The following is a 20118-nucleotide window of genomic DNA, read 5'->3' as shown; positions in this document are numbered from 1 at the left end:
GGGGGGCAACCACAGTGCCAGCATCTCCCCATCCTCACAATAGGAAACTTCAAAGCATCTGTAGCATCATTGTAAATCCAGAATATTCCACCTTCACGTCAGTAAAATCAATCCTAGAAATGACTTTGCTGCTGAAGTATGAATGCTGCAGTTCTTGGTAAGTTTCATACGTATAGAGACAAACATACTTCTAAAGCACAACTGCAGTTGATGCATCCTCAGCAATGCCCTTGGACTTCTGTTTTGATGTCAGGCCAAACTTTGCCTCTAACTTACGTAATGGTTTGCCAGTACACAGTCTGCAAATAATATGGTACATTTTGGGCATCTTAAATTATGTGATCAATCTTAGTGCTGAGCTAAAAGTATAATGCCTGCATCTGGGTGTTCAGCTCAGACTTTCTCCTGTTTCATGTTAACAGTGAATTTTCATTGCAACCCCAGAGTTTTTTCTCTGGCTGTTCAAACAAATCTCGTGCATCTGTTAAATGAACTTCAAGGAAGAGAGGGGAAAAAAACAGATAGTCACAAGATATCCAGAGATGTATGAATATTCCAGTCACTTTATTAACGTGTGTAATTTTGCTTCTTGCTGTGTGAGCAACATTAAGCCCCTGGCAGTTAAGTAATTGAGTAATCACATCAATGTAATCACTGTCTGCTTAGCTGAGGAGTTGTGTGATTTCTGTTCTGCTTTTTTTTTTTGCTAGGTTCCTGTGCTGTATGGCCATCCTGACCAAAGGCAGCCTATGCCTTTAGGAATTTGCTTTTTCCTTTTGTAAGCAGTGCTTAAAAACATGAGTACAGTAAATATGAAATGCATTAAAGTGACAGCTCACAAAAACTATTTCTTTACTCTGGATAAATGCACAGATGCCACAAAAAGCCCTCGATTCCCAATTCTTAATGCAGAAGGAACCTCAGGCAATTGATGGCAGCCTGTAAATACATTAACTTTGAAATTTCTCCTTGGTCACCACCTGCTGCCTTTTCATATGGCTGAAGAGGAACACCAGTCTATTACCAGTATGGCTTGAGAACGAGCCCTCCTGTCGTGGCTAATCACCATCTCATTGCCAGCACCTCAGTTCCCAATTGTGGTTCCTGGTGGGCTGGGGGAAACATGCACATCCTTTGCAGTACTACTGCCTACATTAAGTGCACAACTTTGGTTTTTACATCATCTTTCTGTCCTTTTTAAGGCATTTAGTCATCCACGCAATTACAGTTTTAAAACAACATAGCCTACAGCTTAATATTCAATGTCAATTGCATGAGAATGTTATTTGCACTACTCTTCTGCTGCCTCTCGAGCATACACTTCTAAAGCAATTCTGTTTTCCTGTGTGAATTAAGTTATGTATTGCTGGTACCAGTGTTGGTTGAAGTGATGGCAAGTAATTGAACAACGCCAAGTCCCACTTTGAATTGAAGAGACATACAAATATGAGGTGTATGATGAATGTTGATTGCCTTCTGGAGGTCGAACACCTTGAGAGATGTGGTTCTTCAGTAACGACTTCTTCACATTTGAATGGGAACAAGCTCAGGTTACGTGAGTTTTTTTGTACTGCTGTTTTGCTCAGAACTGTGTCAGATGCAGGAGCTGGAAGTGACACCATTAATAAGAAAGCAGCTGTGGAAAGTTCCCACAGTGGTTTGTGAGCCTATCCAGTGTTTGGAGGAAGGGGAGATGAGTTATGTATGCTCTCTGAGGCTTTCTTGTTGAAACCCAGTAGTAAGGATGCTCGTTAAGGATGCTTATTACTATAGACAAGCTTAGAAAGTTCTCAGTTCAGTGAGTTGAAGTTGAAACAACTGCTTATTAGGCTGCATAGCAAATTGCATTATGAATAATACAAGCAATATCTTAAAAAAAAAAAAAAAAAAAAAAAAAAAAAAAATCCACGTTACATCTTCATCTGGAATGCTGGTCTATGTAATTAAAGAACATGACAGGTCTAATTTTTGGGGGGCCTTTTTGTATTCTCTATCCAGTGAAATTGGATTTTCCATAACGTCGTGTCTTGGAGTATCAGGAAGATTTAACCTCTGAAATACTTAATGCTGGAACATGTCCTTAGCATAAAGGTAACTGTGCAGGGGCAGTTGGAGTGCTGCAGCTTCACAGGAAATGCAGAGCTACCCCATAGTTATGTTCCAGAGCTATGTATTTATTCCTTGGCCAGACATGATTACTACTGCTATGTTCCCAAGTGCTTGAAAGATTCACTTTGACTGGTGAGTCAATGTGTAATTGCCCAGCAAAGATAAATTGCATGTGGCTTAGGGGAAGCCCTCATCTCAGACCTGTCTGTAGGCTGCTGGCCAGCAGGTGTAACTTACACGATGCAAATCCCTCACCATCTGTGTGCTGGAACAAAGCATTTACCTGGATTTGTTGCTTTGTAGTTTTGTTTCAGCTGGTGGAACCAATAAGTAGCAGACAGGAGTTGTATTAAAGATGGAAAAAACCATGTTGATTTCAAAGCAGTGCACTGGGTCTCAATCCCTCCTACCCAGTGTGAGAAGCTTCTCATTGCCTGCATGACTTTCTCTCCCTGCATCATGAGGATCTGTAATTACATGGCCATGTATGGTTCCTTCCTGCATTGCTTTCACTGCATAACTAAAATTAGTGGGTAACCACAGAGCAGGTATTTCCTAGCTCTTGAGTTATTGGGTCCAGAACCCAAACACCACTTCCTATCTTTTTTTTTTGGTGTTTTTTTCCATGATATTTTTTAACCTGTTACTCAATAACTACATTTGCAGCCCCGTGTTTTTACTGGAAATGATGTTAATTTACTGTGTCCCTTCAGTTGTCTATTCCAGGCTGATAAAAACACATTCTGCATCATCTTCTCTTATGTGTGCTTATGTTCTCTGTGTGTTTGGTACTGAATCTTTTCGGAGATAAGCTAGGAACTGCATGCAGCATCAAAACATGGGTGTTCCCTGCTCCTGGCATCGTTTTCTGCCTTTGGGCTTGAGTTGCATTTTTCAGAACTTAAAGACCAAAGTAATATGACTGCATCAGTGTGAGCTGTGAAACATCAGTGTATTCACTTAAAAGTAGTCAAATACAACATCCTGAAGCTAGAGAAGGATGTGAAAGTGAAATCCTCACAAAACTGTGCCTAAGACAAACAGAAACAAAACTGGAAACAGAAGTAGAAAGAGCTGTGCATGTAACACCGCTTTTGCAGAGCATGTGTGTGACCTTTCAGTTTTCTCCTTACTCCAAAAGCAGCACTGATCATGAAGTAAAGACAAAGTGTGAGTAGCTTAACTTCAGTTCACTTAAATATGAAAACTCAACCCATACTGCTTCTAAACCAGGTCCTTCTGAGCAGCAACTCTAAGAAGTTTATTTCTTAACATGATCTTTTCCTCCTATAGGAACTTGAAGGGGTTTGTTCTTTCAGCATGTTGATTGCAAGCTCAGATTACATTACTTGTACTGTTTCATGGGTTTGATGTAGCTTTTCAAGGTAGAGGTTTTAGAAGTTAACATTACCTGCAGGCATTCAAGGCCAGGCTGGATGTGGCTCTGGGCAGCCTGGTCTGCTGGTTGGTGACCCTGCACATAGCAGGGGGTTGAAACTGGATGAGCATTGTGGTCCTTTTGAACCCAGGCCATTCTGTGATTACAGGTGATTTGCAATTACACTTCAACCATAGCAGTGTAATTTTAAAAAGTCCTTGTGGGGCTTTTAGATATTGTCAAATGCTAACGCATGAAATGATTGTCTTCTACAGGGGCAAATTTCTTGAGAATAGACCAGTAATCTTCCATATAAGATACAGAGGCTAAAATTCCTGAGTCATATCTGTCTGCTGTTTGAAAAGAACAGCAGTTCTGCCACTGCTTCCTATTTATGGGGAGGTTGTGCTGCAGGGTGAGCCCTGGTGTTTGTCACTCTGTCATGAGTGCTTACTGCCATTACGAGCCAGTGCTGAGATTTGGTCTAATCTTTATCATTTTACTGCTAAAACGTGGAGCAACCACAGAGATTAGAATAGGAATAAAGGTAGCAGCAGTCTATCTTCATTCTGTTTTATTTGCATATACGCACCAGATAAACATCAATTTAAATCTTACTACATGAACATTTAACAATCAACTTTAAATGTATTTTAATTTCCTTGTGACAGGGGAGGTATGCTGGTGAGTTTAATTTCCTGAGGGATAAATGCTTAGCAGGTGCATCAAGGTTTCTTTTTTCCTGCAATGTGTTCAGTTTGAACATAGCCCTTCACCTCTTGATGTTGTAAAGTGAACAGATCTATTTGGATATTAAATTCATTCAGCTTAATACAAAAAAAGCAATTGCTGTGATTTTGGGGAACCCTTTGCAACTGTATTATTTAAAAATTAATGAAATTATGTTTTGAAGCTGAGGTAGTTGATGTCTACATGCACACTTAATGCTCTTGATGGTTGTTTCCAACCTGAGCAATTCTATGATTCTATAAATCATGGCGTGTTTTAATTGCTCCATGCTTAAATTTTAAACCTAAGTAAATATTGGGAGTTCTGATATTTAGTTATTGAAGTAGCCAGGCTTCTTTCTTCCCTTTTCATTGCAGAATACAGGAATGTTTAGTTGTGCTTTAGCTTTAAAATTTGAGCAATTAGCTTCGAAGTGTGATCTGTAGATTTGAAAGGGAATGCTAGGTAATGTACCTTGTCCTGTAGGTCTGGTGAGCTTAAGAGCTCTTCTCTCATAAGGTTCCTGAGAACTGGGAGGAATTAGGAGTTTCAGAAACCTTGGTTTGTATGTTGTTTGAATGTTAATGGGAAGGGGTGGGCAGCTTATGCAAGGGACTTGTCATCAGAATCCCTGCAAAAAGTTCTCTTTAATCTGTTTCCTCTTTATCCCTCCAGATCTGGATTTCAGTTTCTGGCTCAGTTGGTTTTGCTTTTCTTTCTCCCTCCTCCTATAATTGGTAGCAGCGTAGGAGCACAGCTCTTAAAACACAGAAGGGTTCAATTTTGTTTTGGTGAAGTGGACACACAAAGTAACCTAAAAATGAGTACTAACTGGGGTTTTCTTTTTCCCCCTTCTGTATTTGAAAGTTCCTCATGAAGATGGGCGTTTTCTTAATGTTGCCATGTAAATTAATGGCTGTTGTGGTTATTAGGATCCTCTGTGCTGTGGATATCCAACCTTTTGTCTTGCCTGGGTCACACCAAGTGAAGAGGAATAAATAAAACCACTGGGTTGGGTGCATACGCTCTATATGAAGCAGATATGTATTTAGGCACACTTGGTTTTTGTAGATGCATCTTTAATTTTCTCGTGTAGCATCTTAATGAACTGATGTCTGAAATATCCAAGCAGTGCTAAGGTAGTTACACTTGTGTAATACGAACAGACTGCAGTTATCAATCCCCCTATTGAGGTTGAAAGAGGCCTTCACAGGTCGCTTAGGACAGTGCTGTGCTTTTTCATGATTATCATAGAATCCTCTGTTTGTTTTTGTGCATTAAAAAAGGGGTGGCCAGCAGGGAGAGGGAGGTGATCGTCCCCCTCTATTGGCTCTTGTGAGGCCCCATCTGCAGCGCTGCATCCAGGCCTGGGGCCCCCAGCACAGGAAGGACGTGGAGCTCTTGGAGCAGGTCCAGAGGAGGCACTGAGATGATCAGGGGCTGGAGCAGCTCTCCTGTGAGGAAAGGTTGAGGGATCTAGGCTTGTTCAGCTTGGAGAAGAGAAAGCTCCAGGGAGGCCTCCTTGTGACATTCCAGTACTTGAAGGGAGCGTATAAACAGGTTGCCCAGGGAGGTTGTGGATGCCCCATCCCTGGAGGCGTTCAAAGCCAGGCTGGATGTGGACCAGGGCAGCCTGGTCTGGTGACTGGTGACCCTGCACATAGCAGGGGGTTGAAACTAGGTGATCATTGTGGTCCTTTTCAACCCAGGCCATTCTATGATTCTATGATTTTGTTCTGACCAAAGAAAGCATCGTTGTTTAAACAATGCACTTGATTTGCTCCTGCAAAGTGCTTTCTCTGTGGTTAGGAATCAAAACCAGATCTTTTCCTTTCTTAGTTTCTCATCAAAACACGTCAAGGAGCCTTACAGTTCTAGTCAATTCTGAACCACACGTTTTTCTTCAGTTTTCTTTTTTTATGTGCATCATTTGTGGCTTTCAAATTGGGCTTTAAAAGACTTCGTTTTAAGGTTCATAAATTCATCTCTTACCTTTGTGTATCTTCTGACTGAATGCAATTTTTTTGTTCTTCCTGTCCTTGAATGATCATATCACTTAGATATACTTACATGATTGCTTTGAGGATTAAAACAAGATAGAAAATGAGGAAATTGTTCGTGCCAACAGTGATGACAAATCATGTTCCTGGATGTAGTTTTCCGGTATTGAAATAGCACAACAGAAGCTGGCAGCTTTGCTTTGCTGATAGAACAGAATATATCCAATTGTCTTGCTTTTTGTTACCTTTTTACTTATCAAAGGAGAAAGATGTTGTACAGAATGTAGTACAAGGGGATTTTGTTTCTAAAGTGGTGTGTTTGAATGTTTGTAGGGTGCTAGCTGCACTTCTGGGTCTTTTGGAGCTTGGTACTGGCGGTGTTAAAATGCAAGATATTTTCAGATATGGATAACTCAAGTTTCACGTGAGCTTATCACTGGTTCTTAATAGCATTTCTGAGCATCTGCGTTTAATTGTTCCCAGTGAAGAAGATAGCAAGACTAAAGGAAATGTGGAGACACGGTTTTTGTAGCATTAAACACATCTGAAGGGGGGAATGTGCAGGCTTGGGATGCTTTCAGGTCTTTTATCTCAGAAGAGGTATGAAAACAGGGATATGGACAAGGCTGCTGGATAAACTGTCATAAGTCCAACTTATTACAAATACATAGTTGTGGTGGGAGTGGTTGGGTGACAGATTACTGATGGCTTTAAAATCAGCAGAAATAGTGGTGGTTACAGCAGTGGAATAGTGTGTGTAATAAGAGAGCTGCTCAGACTTGGAAGCATTCTTTTTTTGTGAAGAATAGATGTCTTACTTTCTTGAAAGATGGGCTCAGACTGGGGTGTGCTTTGACGTTTGGCAATTATTGAGGATGTTGGTGGGAGGACAAAGTGGGGAAAAATAATCAAGTAGGACTTAATGCTTCTCAGTGATGTCGATAGATGAACGTACTTCAGTGACAAATCGACGCAGTTTGTATTTTGCAGGGTCTTGACTTGTTGATTTCCTGCTCTGTGAAATGCTTTGTATCAAACTGTTGTGCACGAGCTGTGTGTTAACAGACACTGGAAAGAGCCCCTCCTGATGCACAACTCGATTGCAGTGTTTTTGCTCAGTCACGATTTGTGCTCGGCTCTCTAAAAAACAGCTCTGTGTTTTGGTGTTATTCAACATTTGCTGTAGATTGAGCTATAGATCACTGCTGAAAACAGAGTGAAGAGTGGATAAATGCAGGTGGATGTGCTGTGCTCACGTGTGGACACATAGCTGGCCTATGGAAGAGCTGACTTACCCTTTTCTTCACTTACAGCTATACCACGAGCTTTCAGATTTTCTGTGTTGTGATTTGTAGTCTTGCAATTATTAAAGTAGATGAGAGGAGATACAATTCTATTAACAAGAAATCTCCACTACCAGCTTAAAAGATGCAGGAGCTTCTGTAAGCATTTTGCCTTGCATGCACCAGAAAACCAAACGTTCTTAAAACATAACAGCACATCTCATTGGCATGCATTAATTATTCAACCAATTTAGTAATAGAGTCACATAAGCACTGTAATAAAGTTAAATGTTGATGTTTTCAACGTGGTCTACTTAGAACAAAACCCTCCTGTTTCTAAGCATTAACAGCAATGCAGATGTTGATTCTTCTGGTGGTGGTACTGCCTGGCAGAGGTGTTGCTTGTGGAGATGGATCTCTTTGAAGTGCTGCATCTTCCCATGGAGCTGCAGGCCAGCCGGCTCTGTTGCCCTGCTAGCAATTCCTAGACGTGGTGCATGTCAGCATGGCAATGACTGCTGCACTGCTGATAAGGAGCTCACAATGGCATTTTTCCCTAGCATCTTATCTACAGAAGAAGCCTCCTGGTGCAGCCTTCTGGGGAAAAAAAAACCAACAAAAAACCCCACCTTTTGATCCTCTTGAGGAAATACTGCTACAAAGAACTCCCTTCTTGATATCCTCGTTTCCCGGTAGTGATGTTGATGTGGACATTCAGCGTGGGAAGCACTGGGGTTTAATGTGGGACAACTTAAACTCTCTGCTTTTTGCTCTGAAATAAGCTCGTTGTGATTTTTGTCCATTTCCCTGTCGTCTGCAGAGCCTCAGAGCTGACTTTCCCCATGGCAGGGGGGAACTCGCAGCTCTTTTGAAACAACTGCACAAATTGCAGCTTTGCCACAGGTTAGAGGCTGAGCTGTGACAGTGAGGACCCAAGAACTAGAGTTTCAATAGTACAACAGAGCTATTGAGTGAAGGGACATTACTCCTTAGCACTAGGATTTGCCCTATTTTTGGTTGGTACGGAAGTTATAACTTTGGTATTTACTGACTCATGTTTGCATGCTGTTATCTCACTGCAAAAATCCATTTACATTTTGCTTTAAATCACGTTATTTCTTTCTAACTCTTAAAAAGCTCTGATGTATTGAAATCATTTAACTTACATTGTGTTACACCATTAAATAAAGCTTGAAGGTAAGAGATAACTTGTACTGTTTCTAAGGCTAAAAAGAAAGAACCTTTGTCTCCTCTTCCTTGGCTGCTCCAGTACTAATAATGCCCATTGCGTAACGTGGTTGGTTGTGAAGTTAAATGTGTTTGAAGTCTAACATCCTTACAGAAGGTGATGTTAGCAGAGCCTCTGTGGTGCTCATATCACCCTTGGCACTCCATCAGACAGAATGCATATCAGTTTTCTCTTTGTCAGGCTCTCCTCAAGGCAGGGCTTGTCTTCCTATTGGGGAAATGACAGCAAAAAGAGACGGGATTGTTTGTGTGATAGAGCAACAGTTGGTAGCACATGTAATCATAGGGTGCTTTGGAGTACTGTGTTAAGTTGCAGCATTTGCCTGCCTATGTATCTTCATCAAGTGAAGGAATAACCACTGTCTGAATTATAATTAAACTTTTTTATGGTGTTATAGTTTAATATAAGTGTTAGCATGGCAGATTGTAAGTGCTGGTCTCCAATCCATGTTTAGATTGGCTGTAAGTAAATCTTTAGGATGAGGTCTTGTATGTACAGTTTAGTTTTAGTCACTAATTTACCTCTGTGTTTTTTTTAATGCCTAGGCTATATTAAAGCATTACCATAAAAAATGAGAGATTGTTTTTTTTGAATGTGCTTCCAATTCAACACATCTCATGCAAAGTTGGAATATAGACATGGGTGCATTGGCTCAAGTGATGTAATCCAGCAGTACACCTGATGGTAACCAACGATGAATGCTCAGAGAAAACATAAAGGCAGATCTGGTTTGACCTGACTGACAGTACAAGCTTTTTTCCTTTGTATCATGGCTTAAAGTTGTGTGAGGTACCTTCTTCTGACTCTTGATTTGTTTTCCTTCACACTCCGTTGTTTTTGAACTTCTGGTATACTCTTTTTAAATGGCCTCTATACAGTCAGTAAAGACTTTGCTCTTTCAGTGTAAAAATAAATGAAGCGGCAACTAACTTGGTAGTTTTGTTGTTCCTCTTTTAAACTTAACCCTTCTGATGGTGTTCTTCTCACTTGTAGAGCTAGTGAGTCAAAACACCCTTTGATTCACAGGCACTGATAGCGTCTTATGTTTAATCTTCACAAAACACCCTCAATTTAGTCTCCCAGTCTAAACTGGTTGAGGAAGCAATTCCTATAATCTCATTTCTAGAGGGATTGTCACCTAAGATCACGTGTACTTCAGCACTCAGAAGCTTTCTTAGCTTCTTCAGTCTTACATCTCTGCATGCTAGTGATTCTCATCAGTTTGGTTTGGGAGATCCAACTTGTTGATGGGGCACACTCTGGCTGGCCCCCTGCCTTCTAGCTTTGAGTTGCCTCTTCTCCCCCTCCATCTCAGTGTCATTAATTTGCTTGTTCAGCCTTCATCCAGTGTTGATCCCCGCGTAATGCCACTCACAGCTGCTTGGCAGGTTGTGCTTAAAGCTGTTGAGCTTTCTGCTTTGAGCCTGGCAGTGACCTTTAACCATTTCTCCAGCTGCTTTCTAGTCTGCTTCTCCAGTTTAGTGCAACAAAAGAAGCAGTTTATTCTGCTGCCAATATCACAGGGGCTAAGCAGAAGGCTGGTTACTTCATGCAAGTGTTGGAAACTGAGAACTAAAGCCTGAAATAGCAAGGGATCTGTGTTGCTTCTTTCTTAAAAGAGTTTGTTCAGCGTTTCTGAGAAACCACATCCTTTTGAAGCATCTTGGGTTGGGAGCCAAAGCGACTTTCAGAAAAGCAGGCTTTCTTTCTCAAGTAAATTCCTATTTTTCATCAAGAAGATAGTTTTGTGGGTTGATGGCACAGGTTTTGGTAGTTAAGTGAGAGTTCCAGAACTCAAGGTTCATATTCCACCCCAACTCCTTTATCTATCTATAAATTACATGGAATTGGAGGTGGTCTGCACTGTTTTCTCCCAACTCCTGCATGCAGATTATTATAATGCACTCACACACTGTATGAATAACCCTGTTTAAAGTATTATGTTGCTGTTGTCAAAGAGATGGCTGCTTGCTGCTCTTAGGCTGGGGTAAATTGCAGCCTTATTTTTGTAGCTGTGTACTTCTGGCATCGATGGTGTGATTTTATTCCCTTTTTAGCTAAGTCATAAATGTGCAACTGGAGAATTTCTCAGTTACTGTGCTTACAATAAAGGATGCATTTTTGAATGAGAATTGTAGCTCTTGAGCAAAGCATGCAAGGTTTTGTTTGTTTGTTTGTTTGTTTTTGCTGACTTGGCTTCAGCACTGCAGATATTTTGCACAACAAAATTAGCTTGTAATGTAGCTGTCAAACAGGAAAAGTAATGTTTACTGGGCTTGTTCCCTGCTTGGTTTTTAAGCCTAGAATGGGAGGAAAAGAAAAAAAAAAAAGCAGTTCCATGGGTGACTGGTGGGAGAGGGACAAGAAATAAGATTCAGTTTCATTTTGAACATTCTTAACTAGCAAAAACATCTTTGAATTCCTGACTTTTCTATTTTCTGTTATGAGTGAGTATCAAATAACACTATTTTAGTGTTGTCTTTTTGGCCAATTAATTATATGCAATAACATCTGCTGTAACGGAATTATTTTATACCTTATTTTGTTTCTTTAGCATGTTAAGAATAACAGTGGTTATTTTAATCTTACCGCAGGCAAATTTTTGACTAAAAAAAGGATATTTTCCTTTTACTTCCAGATCTTTCCAAGAACAGATTTACTGAAATTCCTCCTGATGTCTGGCTGTTTGCACCACTGGAAACGTTAAACTTGTATCACAACTGCATCAAATCCATTCCAGAGTCTATAAAAAACCTGCAGATGCTCACCTACCTGAACATTAGGTGAGTAATGCTTATCTTATTTTTTTGTATTCTGTTGTTACCCGGTTTCCCTCTTCGAAAAGGTGGCATCCTGCTGCTGTAACACATTGCCCTCGTGGTTGTATTTCTGTCCAGGTGCAATAATGGTGTTTGTTGTATCCTTGGTGCTTTAGAGCCAGCAGTTCTTATTGCTTCCTTTGTGGGAAGGAGTTGGCTACCTTGCAGAATTTCTTTAAATAAACTGTGGTAGCTGACTGTGAGGAGAGTTGGTGAAGTTTTCTTTGTTTTTACTGTTACTCTAAAAAAAAAAACCTGTGTTTAAAATTTACCCTTAGAAACTTATCTGTCTTGGGGGTAAATCGCTCTGGCCAAAACATTGTACTCATCCCACTCATTTTGCACATTAGTCACATCCATTTTTACTGTTAAACTTGGAAAACGCATGGTTGGTTTTCCTTAGAAGAAAAGAAGCTCAACTGGAGATTGTTAAGGATGTTCTGTGAACATACAGAAGCAGATGGAATCTGTTGGAACCTTCCTTTACAGAGCTGAGGCCTTGTTTTCCTCAATACTCCTCACGCTTTTAACACTGACTATATAAAGTCCAAATCATTTTCCCCAGCTGAGAACTGTTTAGCGTGTCAGACTTGATAACAGAGCTTGTTTAATATTCTATGTATTAAACTTGGGGAAAAAGCAAAAACCCAAAACCAGCAGCCCTCAACAATCTTGAATCTCCAGTATCTGTTCTTACAGTGATAGTTTAAGTCCTCTGTTTGTGGAGATTCTTCAGAGGATTGATGATACAAAAAACTGCAGGCTTTGTTTGTTTGTTTTTGAAAGAAACTTGACCTCGTTTCCTTCATGGGAGCACAATCCCATTTCTCTTTTGATGGTGGTTGAGGTGCTCCATAAGTGCAGTAGCTTTTAGTTCTGAGTGGGTGTTGTGTGTTATTTCAGGAGTCCCCTCACCTGAGGTCGTGGCTGTGTTCTGTTCTTCCTTTTTGTGCTAGTATCTGAGTGCTGTTTTCACAGCACATGTGGATTGCAGTGGTGAACAGCAGTGAAACACTGCCAGACTAGATTAAATACTTCCTTACAGAAGAGAGCCACGTGATGTCCACTTCTCATTTTGTTTTTAAAAGACTGGAGGGAAGCATTACACAATTTCGAGTTGGCTGTTCCTTTTTCAAGCACAACAACCTCGATGACTTCACATGAATCTCCTATGTTTCACTGCTGATGAATTACTTTTTCATTGCCAAGTTTCCACAAAGAAAAGTTTACTCATGCGTTGTATCTCATACCATCCCACCATAAGAAGCCCATCATATCTGCCTGAGATAGAAACCCCATGCATGCATCCAAGGCTTCCTATGTTCCACTTGACGTTAATGGAGTAAATATGTTGCTCTTTACAAAGATGTTGGTAACAGTTTATTTCCAGTTTACTGTTACTCTTACAGTGCCTCTTTGGAACTGAAACATTTTTAAGTTGTTGCAGTCTGTAATCCTGTAGCATTAGCAAACTTCTTTTTACTGTGGAAACAGTTACTCTAATACATCTCCACTGACCAAAAGCAGTTAAGATGGTTTTTCTTTCACTTAAAGTAGAGGTAATTACTGACATCTTGGAATTCTTTAGGTATGAAAGGAATTACTTTCATACCACATCTGAACATGGTTCTTTTCTAATGCCTCTTTCTTCAATGTATGAGTGCCTTATGAGAGCAATTATATGCATTGCTGGCTGTGGCACTCAGAAACTACTAGATTTTCCAATGCTGATTTAAAATTGTCAGTAACAATATCTCTCTTGTTACCAGAGCAGGCTTAAGCTGCTTTGAAGAAGTCAATTTTAATTAAAACTTATCTTGTGGGCTGTTACTCACTGAAGTGGTAAATAGGTGTCGAGAGTTTTGGTGATGGCATAGGAATGACACAGTTAAATGGCATGGGAAGCAGTGACTTTTCATAGATCCCCCTGGTTGGGCTTTGATGAGAAGAATATAACTGGGATGACCCAAACTGATGGAGTCTACTTTTGAAAGTGTTGGAAGCAGCATAAAAGCAAACATCAGGTATGGATTCAGTATTGCAGATGTTCATTAGCTCAGCAGGAATGCAGTAATTTGTCAGTATTTGAACCACACTGATGTTGCATTCCTGAGAGATTCCCTACTGCCTGCGGTCAGTGCTGATAATTGAGTCACAGTAGCTGGGACAAGGTGCCAAATCAGCTGTACCTCTCCATCAGAGTGGAGATATCATTGCACAAAGCTTAGAGAACATGGGTTGGAATTTCCTGGGATGTGTTTGCTCTTGTTTGCAGTTGCATTTGTCAGTGTTCTTTTAACTTCTTTTGACAGAGTTCTCTGTATGTTTTAACATTAGAAAGTTCAGCTATAGTACATTCTCATTTATCCAAATTAAAACGGGGACTTAAAATGATTGTATTTAGGCTTTTTCTGGTAGGGAGTTCGTGATAAAGATTACAGCTTTATGAAACATGAATGAAATTATTGTTGGTGGAGAACATTTCTTCAGAATAGGAGAAAAGTACAGCATGTGAGACTTGCCATCAGGCTTCAAGAGAGTATTATGACCCAGCCTTGCTTGTTCATTTTTCTTTCTCTCAAGTCGAAATCTTCTATCAACGTTGCCAAAATACCTGTTTGATCTTCCACTTAAAGTTCTGGTTGTCAGTAATAACAAGCTGGTCTCCATTCCAGAAGAAATTGGAAAGCTGAGAGATCTAATGGAGTTGGTGAGTATTAACTGTATTAAGGAAAGTATAAGGACTTTGTTACAGCGTAGGAAAAATATAAATCAATAATGATTTTAAAATAAGAATGCAAAATGTAATTTCCATTATTCTTTCCTCAACGTTTGATCTCAGAATACAGGCATAATGTATACTGCAGAGTTCCAAAACTGGGAATAAACACAGATCAGCACGCTGGGTTAACTTAAAGCCTTCAGAAATAGAATTGCTTTTCAGATTATTTCATCGGAATCTCTGATTTCTGTGTGTTAAAACGTTACATTTTTCTTTCTTTACAGTAATCATGATTCTGTTTTTTTATTGAAGAACTTGATTTTTTTCCTCTGGCTGAGGAGTTTATTTAATCCATACTAATATAGAAGTTATGCCAGTCCATTATTGTGTCCTGCTCTGCATTCCCAGCCCACCCCAGCCTTTTCTCCTTCCCTTGCTTTGGTTAGGTTGAAGAGTGATTTGAGCTACTCCCAGTTCAGGTGCATCTGCAACATGATTATGTCCTGTGGCATACAGAACCCTTGTGCTTTGTTCTCTGTTATTTTCTTAATATGCTGGACTTTAAATGTTAAGCTCTGCTTTTGGAGAACTGTGCGCAGTCATTCACAAACTTGGCACTTGGGTGAGGTCTGATTTTTCAATATTTACTATTTCTTTGGTTACTGCAAGTAAACCATACCCTATTTTGGGAGTAGGTGTTTATGCTCCGAAGATCTTTTAACATGACCTAGTTTTTGAGATAAGGCAACACTTATTCCTTAACTCACAAGTAATACGAGATTCTGATTGTGAGGCTTTTTTAAGGTCTTCTACTCCTCTATTTGGTGAGAAGTTCTCTATGCTTCAATGTCACAAAGCTTCAAGGTGAGATCCACTGCTGCTGTTTTACAGGAATTGATAATTTTTCAGTGTTACAATAGCACTGTTTTTGAATTATTTTTCAGAATTGTCAAAAGTAGAATGCATGCTTGATGACAGATTCTGGACGTAGCAGAGAGTTTCATTCCATTACCTGTTGGACCTGTTTAGCAGTTCATACTTTCTTTTTTTGACAACCAAGCCACATGCTAGAAAGATTCCTTTTTAGAAAGGAGTCCTGTTTTCCATTTGGTGATGTGGACAGAGAAGAACTTGCAGTAGATACACAGCAGCTGACCCTGAGCAGCCTATAATTTGAGACATCCAGCTGTGTGCAGTCATCTCTGTTGCTAACAGCCGGAGCTCTGGAACGGTATAATGGGGGAGGAGGCTGGCTTAAGGCTGACTCACTCGGCTGAGTGAATAACTAGAAGCTAGCCTTTAAAATCAGCTTCCAATTCTTCATTATGTAGATAAACATCTAAAATGTAATGGTATTTAGTCTAGGAAATGAGTCAATCCAGTGTATTTTATTGATGTTGTTATTGGAAATAGAAAAGTTTAGACGCTGTTGATTATATCAGTGTGATTATTGATTATGGACCACGTAGGTGTTGAACCAGAGGCAGAAGTAGCTGTGGGCTGTGCTCATTTGGCACTGCTTTGTTACACTCTAATGCTCGAGTCCAAAGAGCCAGTGAGCCTAGCATTACTCTGTACATTTTCTGTTCCTTTGATTGAAGATTTTTAAGGAAAGAAGAATTTTTATGAAAGGAGCAGATTGTAAATCACTTGCTGGCAGTAATACGAGAAGTTTGTAGCTGACATAGAAACTGCAGCAGGATCCTTTGTTTCCTGGGGTACAGGTTTAATTTCAAAACCAGTCGTTCATCATTTGTTGTTTTAACCTTTTGAATTGAATTTCTGAAACATGAGTCACTAAATAGTGAAGAATCAATGTGAGATCTGCCACGGATGCTTTATAACAGTTCTCATACCAATTTGCCTTTGTTTAATTTCATTTAAGATGTGCAGCTAATTTTTTCATTATATTTTTTTATCTAGGATATTAGCTGCAATGAACTTCAGGTTCTTCCCCAGCAAATAGGAAAATTGCAGTCACTTAGAGAATTAAACATAAGAAGAAATAATCTCCATATGTTGCCAGATGGTAAGCTGCTCATCGCCATTTCTTTAGTGTAGCTAAACAAGGTAAAGTGTTAATTGGATATCTTATTCTCCTTTTTTTTTTTTCCCTCCTCCATACAGAACTAGGAGACCTTCCTTTGGTAAAGCTGGATTTTTCTTGTAATAAAATTACAGAAATTCCAATTTGTTACAGAAAGTTACGTCACTTACAAGTAATAGTTTTGGATAACAATCCAATGCAGATACCACCAGCACAGGTCAGTATGGAAAAAATGCTGCTTTAGTAATTTACATTAGAAGAGCTTCCTCTTTAAGATCCTACCTTAATACCAATCAGGTTTTATTTTCTAGCTGTATTTCTGCTAGTAGGAATTGTGAGCACAAACTCATCGATGTAGGAAGAATTTGTTGGCGTGTGTTTTTTAAAGACATGCTATGTAATTAAGAACTGTTCTTTGTTTCCAGATATGCTTAAAGGGTAAAGTACATATATTTAAATTCCTCAGCATTCAGGCATGCCTCAGAATAGATAAAAAACCAGATTCCTTGGATCTTCCATCGCTGGGTAAACGAATCCCCTCCCAGCCACTGACAGACAGGTGAGTATTGGATTTTGGTTTTGTTTGATGCTTTTTATTTATATTCTTTAGCATTTGCTATGGAGTGGTCTTTGTGGCGGAGAAAAGAATGTAAAACACTTGTTCTTACAGTTCAATAGCTGTAACTTCAGTGGTTTGTTTTAGAAGTCATAGAATTTACTTTTTAAGGTAATATTACTGGAGTCTTAAATTGGATCTGAGTGACTGAAAAATCTCCATTGTGTGAAGATTTGTAGATGAATACACAGAAAATACATTTAAAAGAATGTTTATCTTCTTTTAAAAAAGTGAGACTGCAGTTTCTTTCATTCATTGTTATTTTTTTAAATTTTAAGTAGCATAGAGGACTTTTATCCCAATAAAAATCATGGACCAGACTCTGGCATTGGAAGCGATAATGGAGATAAAAGATTGTCCACAACAGAAGTAAGTATATTTCACTGGTGAATTTCTGTAACTTGTTTTATAGGATTTTCTTTGCTTCTCTATTTCATACAGTTTGGGAAACGCTTGACAAAGTCACACTTAACACCCTTAGAATATTTGTACAGGTTAGTTTGAACCATTGGACTGCAGAATCAGTCACTGCTCCCTAAACTGTTACTGTCTTAAAAGAAAAAAGAAGTTTCTGTGTTGGGAGTTATTCCTCCTGATATGGGTGTGTTGTATTATAACTCGTGGCTCATTAGGAAATCATCTAATAATGTGATTTATATGCAAATTCTGTATTCAGTGTGACTGTCTTTGCAGCCATCTGATGATGATACAATCAGCCTTCACTCCCAGGTGTCAGAATCAACAAGGGAACAGACATTGAGGAACGACAATCATGTAATGGGGAATAAACTCGATCCACAGAAAGGTAATATCTGTTGTGCATCTGTCACTTTAGGGAAAAGAACTGCTTTTCCTAAGGTAATCTAATTTAGGAAAATGGCACAAAATGATATGAGGGTATATTGGAATTCTGTCTTTGTCAATTCAGAAAAAAATGTAATAAAAATCATAAATAAAGGAAGATAGATCAGGGGGTGTGATTTAATTGCATTACCTTTATCTGTAATTTTTCACTAGTACTTCTGACTGTGACTTCTCTCTCAACGTTTGATTAACAGAACTGTTAATACTCTCTTTTCTGTTCCTAATCAATCTTCACTAGACCAGGAGGTGTATGATTACATTGATCCTAATGCAGAGGAGGGAGCTGTTCCTGAGCAGGGAGATGTGCAGATTGGACCACTGCTGTCTTATATAAAGGTAGCATAGCTTGATTCAAATCTCATTCAACGGACTTCTTTTTTTGTGTGTGTGTGCGTTAAATTGAAGTCTAATTTGTTTTTCATCCTAAATAAGGAACGAGGAAAACACCCTGAAAAATCCCAAAAGATAGAGCACAATGAGGACTGGGGAGATGAAAAAAGGTAAATCTTTACAATCTTTTTTGATGAGGGGTTTTACTTTTAAACTCCTTGCGTACAGAAGTCTGTTAAACACAGAGCTCCTCTTCTTGAGCAAAAAAGCAACAAAGAGCTGCTTGTTGCTCTTTCTGTATCTTGCTTTACTGAAGTCAGGCAAGTCACTGGTGTTTAATTTTTCAGACTTCAGAAAGAACAGCTGCTGGCTGAGGAAGATGATGAAATCAAAGAAGTGACAGACTTGAGAAAAATAGCTGCTCAGTTACTGCAGCAAGAACAAAAACACAGGTATTAACAATGTTTGTTAACCGTGTTGCAATTAATGTATTCTTTAGCCTGCCTTGAACTTAAAAGTTCTTCATTCTGAGAACAGTTTTGAACAGTTGAAGCAATAGGCTGTCCCATGTTTCTTTTCATAAAGTTGCTGTCTTAAAGGAGTGATATCCTCATGTGGAGAGGAGCACATGATAGGGGAAGTGTCTTGATTTTTATGGTTTGTATGGTAATCTTTTTCTTTCTTCTTTCTCTGACCAAGGGTAGCATGGCCAGTGCTCACCTAAATAGACTATTATCTACATTTAACATGTGGTGAATGTATATCTTTTATGATGGCTGTTTATATTGTATGTGTGTCTTGTCTGGTTAGCTTTAGAATGTCTTGGTTACAAAGTCTTTTGTTGTACCAAGCCACTCCTCTTCTGGTGTGCTGCAAGTTAAACTTCGTCATACATTCTTCTGTCTTACAGCAGTGATCTTGTTAAATGTTTTACTTTGCTCTTAAATTGATCATATGTATGTGATCTCAGTAATTACATTTTACTTCTTAGTTTAGGCTTTGTATTTAGAGTTTGCTTATGTATCTTTAGTTATATGGGGGGTAAATCTCTAATGTAAAATGGCACTTATTTGCAATTAGTAAAGTGAAATTCAGACCTGATTTTGAATCTGTGGCTTGTGGATTCGTAGCTTCTTGCCATAAGCAGCAGTAAGAGTAATGTTTCGAAGTTGAATTGAGATATTTTTGAATATGTGGAAAACGTGTACAGCCCGAGTCAGCAAAATGCTCAGAGAAGTGAGCAGCATGAAATAACTCCTTACTAATTGCATTCCTGTTCATTCGGTGTGTTTGCTTTTAATACTACGCAGTGTTTCTTTTCTTTTTGCTTGCTGTGCTGATGACTTCCCTGTCCTTTCCCATCAACCTGTTCCGCTTCCTTCTTCCGTCTTTGGCTTTGATGTACATGAAATATGAATGCAGACGGAGGCCATTAAGCTATAGAACTTCATTCAGTGAAAAGCTCTTCCAGAGGACGAGGGCGGCAGGACGTGCATCCAGGTATACAGTGTTTGTGGAGCATCAGGTTTTCTAAAACGAAATCTGGAGAACAGAAACATTTCTGGCCATTTTTGGAAGCAAAGCAGAAAATAGGGGTTGGCTAAGTTAGCCTAAGATGCTTTGCTAGCAAAAAACAGATTGCAATGTGTTTATCGTTAGTTAAGTTGAAATATTGTTTCAGGAAATATTTAATTAGGCAGCTCAACAGAGTACATTTAAATGACCCTTGACTATAAGCCTATTTTTCTGTCCCTATCACATGCTTTGTCTCCTTTTTTTTTTTCCTTTTGTTTTTGAATCTTTAACAGCTCTATTATGGAACCGCAGAGGAAAAAGTTTGTTCCTTCAAAAAGCTCTTGAGTTTAGTGATTGCTTTCATACTATCATGACTGAGAGTTTGTTTTGCATTTGCCAGCCATGAGTGAAGCAACAGGTACACAGAACTCACAGGAAGCTAGAACTCTGGGATGGG

The 20118-nt window shown here is 39.2% G+C and overlaps 1 protein-coding gene across 6 annotated transcripts in view; it reads left to right on the top strand.

The window, feature by feature from the left end:
- Nucleotides 1–20118, top strand: part of LRCH2 (leucine rich repeats and calponin homology domain containing 2) — a 35614-nt gene that overhangs the window by 2224 nt on the left and 13272 nt on the right. For 2 of the 6 annotated variants that reach the window (XM_048959215.1, XM_048959213.1), the window contains exons 2-12: nucleotides 11387–11531; nucleotides 14151–14277; nucleotides 16213–16318; nucleotides 16417–16553; nucleotides 16762–16895; nucleotides 17231–17321; nucleotides 17646–17757; nucleotides 18055–18152; nucleotides 18249–18316; nucleotides 18494–18598; nucleotides 19569–19646. In XM_048959215.1, coding sequence (XP_048815172.1) covers nucleotides 11387–11531; nucleotides 14151–14277; nucleotides 16213–16318; nucleotides 16417–16553; nucleotides 16762–16895; nucleotides 17231–17321; nucleotides 17646–17757; nucleotides 18055–18152; nucleotides 18249–18316; nucleotides 18494–18598; nucleotides 19569–19646 — 1201 coding nt within the window. The remainder of the gene's footprint in view (nucleotides 1–11386; nucleotides 11532–14150; nucleotides 14278–16212; nucleotides 16319–16416; nucleotides 16554–16761; nucleotides 16896–17230; nucleotides 17322–17645; nucleotides 17758–18054; nucleotides 18153–18248; nucleotides 18317–18493; nucleotides 18599–19568; nucleotides 19647–20118) is intronic. The other 4 variants (XM_048959219.1, XM_048959218.1, XM_048959214.1 and 1 more) reach the window with 3 other exon arrangements.

Source organism: Lagopus muta, chromosome 13 (assembly GCF_023343835.1).
Source record: "Lagopus muta isolate bLagMut1 chromosome 13, bLagMut1 primary, whole genome shotgun sequence".
In the NCBI taxonomy this organism is placed as follows: Eukaryota; Metazoa; Chordata; class Aves; order Galliformes; family Phasianidae; genus Lagopus; species Lagopus muta.
The sequence above is the reverse complement of the archived record's forward strand: the minus strand, read 5'-3'. Positions and strand labels throughout refer to the sequence as shown.